Raw genomic sequence first — 4,346 nt, 5'->3', positions numbered from 1 at the left:
ATAGTTGGATGGACACCTGGGCCTGTCTCAAGAACCTAACCTCGCAAGCTGAATGTGAGATTTGGATGGAACCAAATCTTCAGCTATAGTGGCACAAGATTTGGTTTCCTCCAATATCTCATCTTCAACTGTCCCTGATGAAATCTACAGCATCTTCAGTTGAGCTATAGGTGAACCTGAATTCCTTTGGTCTTTGGTCATCCGTGTCATAAACTTATTTCCTTTTATTCCCGCAAAAAAAACTTATTTCCCTTTGTCTTTAAAAAAAATCAAACTGCGCAAAACAAAACAGGGATATGCCCATGGCCGTCCGTGAATGAAACAGAACAGGTAAATGCGCAGCACATGAAAAATAATTGATCAATGGTCAGAGTGCATATGGCCTATAAGATAAAGCGTCACTTTCTCAATTCCATAATAATTTCTATAATTATATGTATCAAAAGTAAGAATACCAGCAGGCTAGCACTATACAAAACCACCACTGAACATAGTCAAAGCATTGTACTGAATATGGGTACCGACTAGCCACTAGATTCCGCAGTCTAAAATGGACACCGGTGGTTGACCGATGAAAATACCGACACGCCCTGTTGCTAATTCTTCCTGCGCTTTTCCCTGGGAGAAACCACATCAGTCGACGCCCCCACGTCTTGCTGACCAACCGTTGAAACTGCGATGAGTTGAGTTTGAAGGCCAAGAGGTGGAGAAGAAAAGACAATCATGTCACTGAATTCTCTCTGCAGGTTATGGCAAGGCATGTCGTTACAGCACTCATGCTCATCTTCGCTCCTGCTCTTGCATGGAGAACTGCTTGTAGCAGCTGGAGACGATGGCATCCTGCAGTTCGTTGGGCTGTTGTTCATATCCCCAACAAAGCTCAGCTCTTTGCTCTGCGACTCATTCTGGTCGATGCCGAATGGAAGAGGACCCTTGCGCTTCTTAGGAGATGGGTTTTCAGGATTAGCAAGGCCTTTTGAAGATTGAGGTAAGAGAACAACATCCCCAGCACTTGCCAAAGAACTGGACTTGGTATTGTCGATTTTGGACGTCTCTCTCCTATAATTAATTAAATGAAATTAAAATAGGTCACCCGATAATATATAAGTTGAATTCTCTGTGCAAGACAAGTAAATATCCTTAGGATCTGCTACTAGCAAATACCGAGAAGAAATAACAAGTTTCAAGCAGTTGTAAGAAATAGGGAAAAACTTGAGGTTACCAGGCACACAAGTATCAATAGTTGTCAAAACATACCACTGCTTAGACACCATGGTATAGAATATGGATAGTCTTTCAGAGATGGAAGTTACCGTTCATAGGGAACAATCTCTTAAGGTGGACTACAAGAGAAGAAAACCTTACCCGATGCAGATAGTACATTTTGGCTGGAACAAAAAGTTCAAGCATGAAACCATGCCATGGTTATCCACCAGGTAAAGAAAAAGAAAATCTTCTCATCAAGCTAATTGGCTACAGCATCTTGATAATCTTTTATTCCCTTCTCTTGTACATAATTTTTTAATTTTAATAGATGCAGTAGGACACTCCTACCGTCTTTCTCTAGGAAAATCGGATAAACTTTAATTTTTATAATTTAAGAAGAAAGAACTCAGGTCAATCTTAACACGAGAACATACAGACAGCTATAAACAACAAAGAAGGCACTCTAGCAGGGAAAAAAAGGAGCAACTCCTGCCACAAAAAAAAACTAAATGCATATATCCTTGAAATCTATTAATAAGCTCATTATGACGGAAATAAGTAACAACTTGCTTAATCTGGATAATATCAATGATATTGAACAATGCCTAAATGGACAGACCTAGTACATAGAAGCTCCCACACAAGTTGGGGTCTGGGGAGGGATTATAGGAACCTAGTCTTACCCCTGCGAAGTGCAATGCAGAGAGGCTGGTTCGATCCCAGGACCTCTTGGCACAAGTGGCAATGATATTGAACAATACCTAGTGAATTAAAATGTATACCATGAGCATTTCAGTTGTTGTTGTGGATACAGAAGTTCCTAGAAAACTTGGTTCTTCATGTTCTCTTAAGGTTGATTGAACTAGAAAAGGCTACATATTTCCTTAAACATGAGCACCGAATATATCATGAAAAAACATACTGAAAAAGGACAGCTAGCATTGCAGGTTTACACATTAAAGAAAAAAACTCAAGTAAGGTTCATGAACAAATAGCTTCACAGAAAACAAACATAGGACAACAACGAATTGCTCAAGCTAGCAAGATCATGTGCCACTGCAGCAACAAACATTTTCATTCTGTTTGGAAACAAATTTGACATTATACATATGTAGATTAAGACATGAGGAAATTTCTGACAGATAGTTCAGAAAGGTTTTGATTTATGTATCAACAACGTACTTATATATTTTTTCACATGATCACCTCCTAGATTGATGCTTATAAGAGCACTGCAGTGCTTTAATGATTGCTTATTGCTGGTTACCATTTTAATCCAGCCAGAACAACCTGGTGTCTAAAGTTGGAACTAACGGTTATCCATACAGGAAACCACAGCCAACAGAAGTTTTGGACTCATGGGCGTATATAGCAACATATCATGCTTAGTTATTATGCCTGGCATATGAGGTGTTCTCTGGGTCAATGCAAAGAAAACCATAGCATGCTTATAAAAGAGCAGGGAACAAAACTAACAACCGAACCAGAAATCTTGACTAAAAGCATGCTTCCTGATGCTACAAGCCTGTGAAACAGCTGGCAACCAACCAAAAATCCCCAAGATAAAGCACGACTTCGCGAGAGGCAATTCATCATGGATCAAAGCTACTAACAAACTGGTTTTACAGCTAGAAGTTTCTAGCATGACTAGCACCGACAAAAAGTCAAGCTTCCCAACTGCATTGTCTGTTTGGCACCAGATAAGTAGAAAGTACTAACTACCAATTATAGAATTTTCTTAAAGATCCTCCAATGCCAAACACGGCCCGTAAGCCACGGATGATCACATTGCACAACCCCTGCGCCAACGAAATCGATGAAGACTGAACTTCATAAAACACACTATTAAGCTCAGTTTCTCGGTAACGTCTGATATTTCACACATTGCACATTAGAGTATTTTACCCATACCCCACCTCACGGCCTCAGAAGGCTCTGATCACCCAAGAAATCCCCATACTTCATAACAGAACCACCACCCTGGGTCCCTGGTATGAAAGTCTTATTCGCTCCGACCAAAAAAACCACTTCATTACTGAATCACCCGAAATTCCACCTGAACTAAGGCACCCTGCACTGCTCCATAGCATCAAACGAACCGTAAAATAAACCAACGCAATAATTTCCGAAAGGTTCACGCATACACCAATCCCCAAAATAAGCCTGTGGAACCAAGATTACGGCGCAACTAGCCAACGAAGGCCGATGAAGGCGCAACCTTTGCGGGCGGATTGGGGGGCTGACCTGCGGGGCAGGGCTTCCTGGAGCGCGTCCATGGTGTCGAAGGGGCCTCTGAGCGAGCTCTGCACCTCCCCCTCGCTCTCCTCCGACTCCTCGAGGTGCACCGCCTCCGCCTGGCTGCTGCTGCCCCGCCCAGCCGAAGAGGAGCCGGCGCACGCCGCCGGCACCCCGCGGCCGAACAGGGCGCCGCTCTCCAGCGCGATCGGCATTGCCCTCCCCGCTCGCGTCCACGCTGAGCAGTGCCCCGCGGTCAGGAGAGGAGAGGGTGGAGGCGGACGGAAGCCGGGGCCCCGTGCGCCGGCCGGTGTCGCGTGGTTCTTGTGCTGGCCTTTGCAGCAGGCGTCGGGGGAGAGTGGGGGTTTGGCCGCTCGGCTTTTGTTCGGATGACGCGTGGGCCCGGGTTTGTAAGTTGGAAGGCAGGTTTGGCTGGCACGCTGGACTCTGCTTTCCACGCCTCCCCACCCGTCCGTCCGATCTGGTAGATCACGATCAGGACCGTCTATATTTGATGAACATATTACTTCCTTCTCGTCACTGCAAATCCCTCCTCTTTATTTGCATCGTTTGCCAAAGAGGAAAGACTACGAATCACTATTCATTAGAGTGTTGGTTCCTCCTCATATCGGTTCGTGCTATCTCATTCTCCATAAAAGCAAGTTATCCCTGATTTTAGCAAGTTATGTTGAATTAAAAGTCGGGTTTTGCTTACTCCCTCCGTATCAAAATATAAGACGATTTTTGACACTAACAAAGGGAGTAGATGTTTAATGAAGGTGGTCGAACATGTACCCCACTAAAAGCCAAACACTGTAAACGTCGTGTGAGGTATGTGTCGTTATGCGCGTGTAAATCTACGTACTGTATTTAATGTTTTCAAAAACAAACATTAACATGTCGTG

The 4,346-nt window shown here is 43.8% G+C and overlaps 1 protein-coding gene across 1 annotated transcript; it reads right to left on the bottom strand.

Annotated features, from left to right (window-relative positions):
- Window positions 1–386: 386 nt before the first annotated feature.
- Window positions 387–3,808, bottom strand: LOC109779215 (uncharacterized). Its single transcript, XM_020337821.3, has 2 exons — window positions 3,451–3,808; window positions 387–1,059 (listed from the first exon to the last, which is right to left on the bottom strand). The coding sequence occupies exons 1-2, from the start codon at window positions 3,654–3,656 to the stop codon at window positions 597–599; spliced, it is 669 nt and encodes a 222-aa protein (XP_020193410.1). The 5' UTR covers window positions 3,657–3,808; the 3' UTR covers window positions 387–596.
- Between the last annotated feature and the right edge of the window lie 538 nt (window positions 3,809–4,346).

The sequence above is a fragment of the Aegilops tauschii genome, chromosome 7 (assembly GCF_002575655.3).
Source record: "Aegilops tauschii subsp. strangulata cultivar AL8/78 chromosome 7, Aet v6.0, whole genome shotgun sequence".
In the NCBI taxonomy this organism is placed as follows: Eukaryota; Viridiplantae; Streptophyta; class Magnoliopsida; order Poales; family Poaceae; genus Aegilops; species Aegilops tauschii.
Note: the sequence above shows the minus strand (reverse complement) of the source record. Positions and strands in the feature narration are given on the sequence as shown.

Coding starts and splice junctions, on each gene's coding strand:
- LOC109779215 (XM_020337821.3), bottom strand. CDS start 3,656: ATGCCGATCGCGCTGGAGAGCGGCGCCCTGTTCGGCCGCGGGGTGCCG. Junction 1,060..3,450: donor CAGGAAGCCCTGCCCCGCAG/GTCAGCCCCCCA, acceptor AATTAATTATAG/GAGAGAGACGTCCAAAATCG.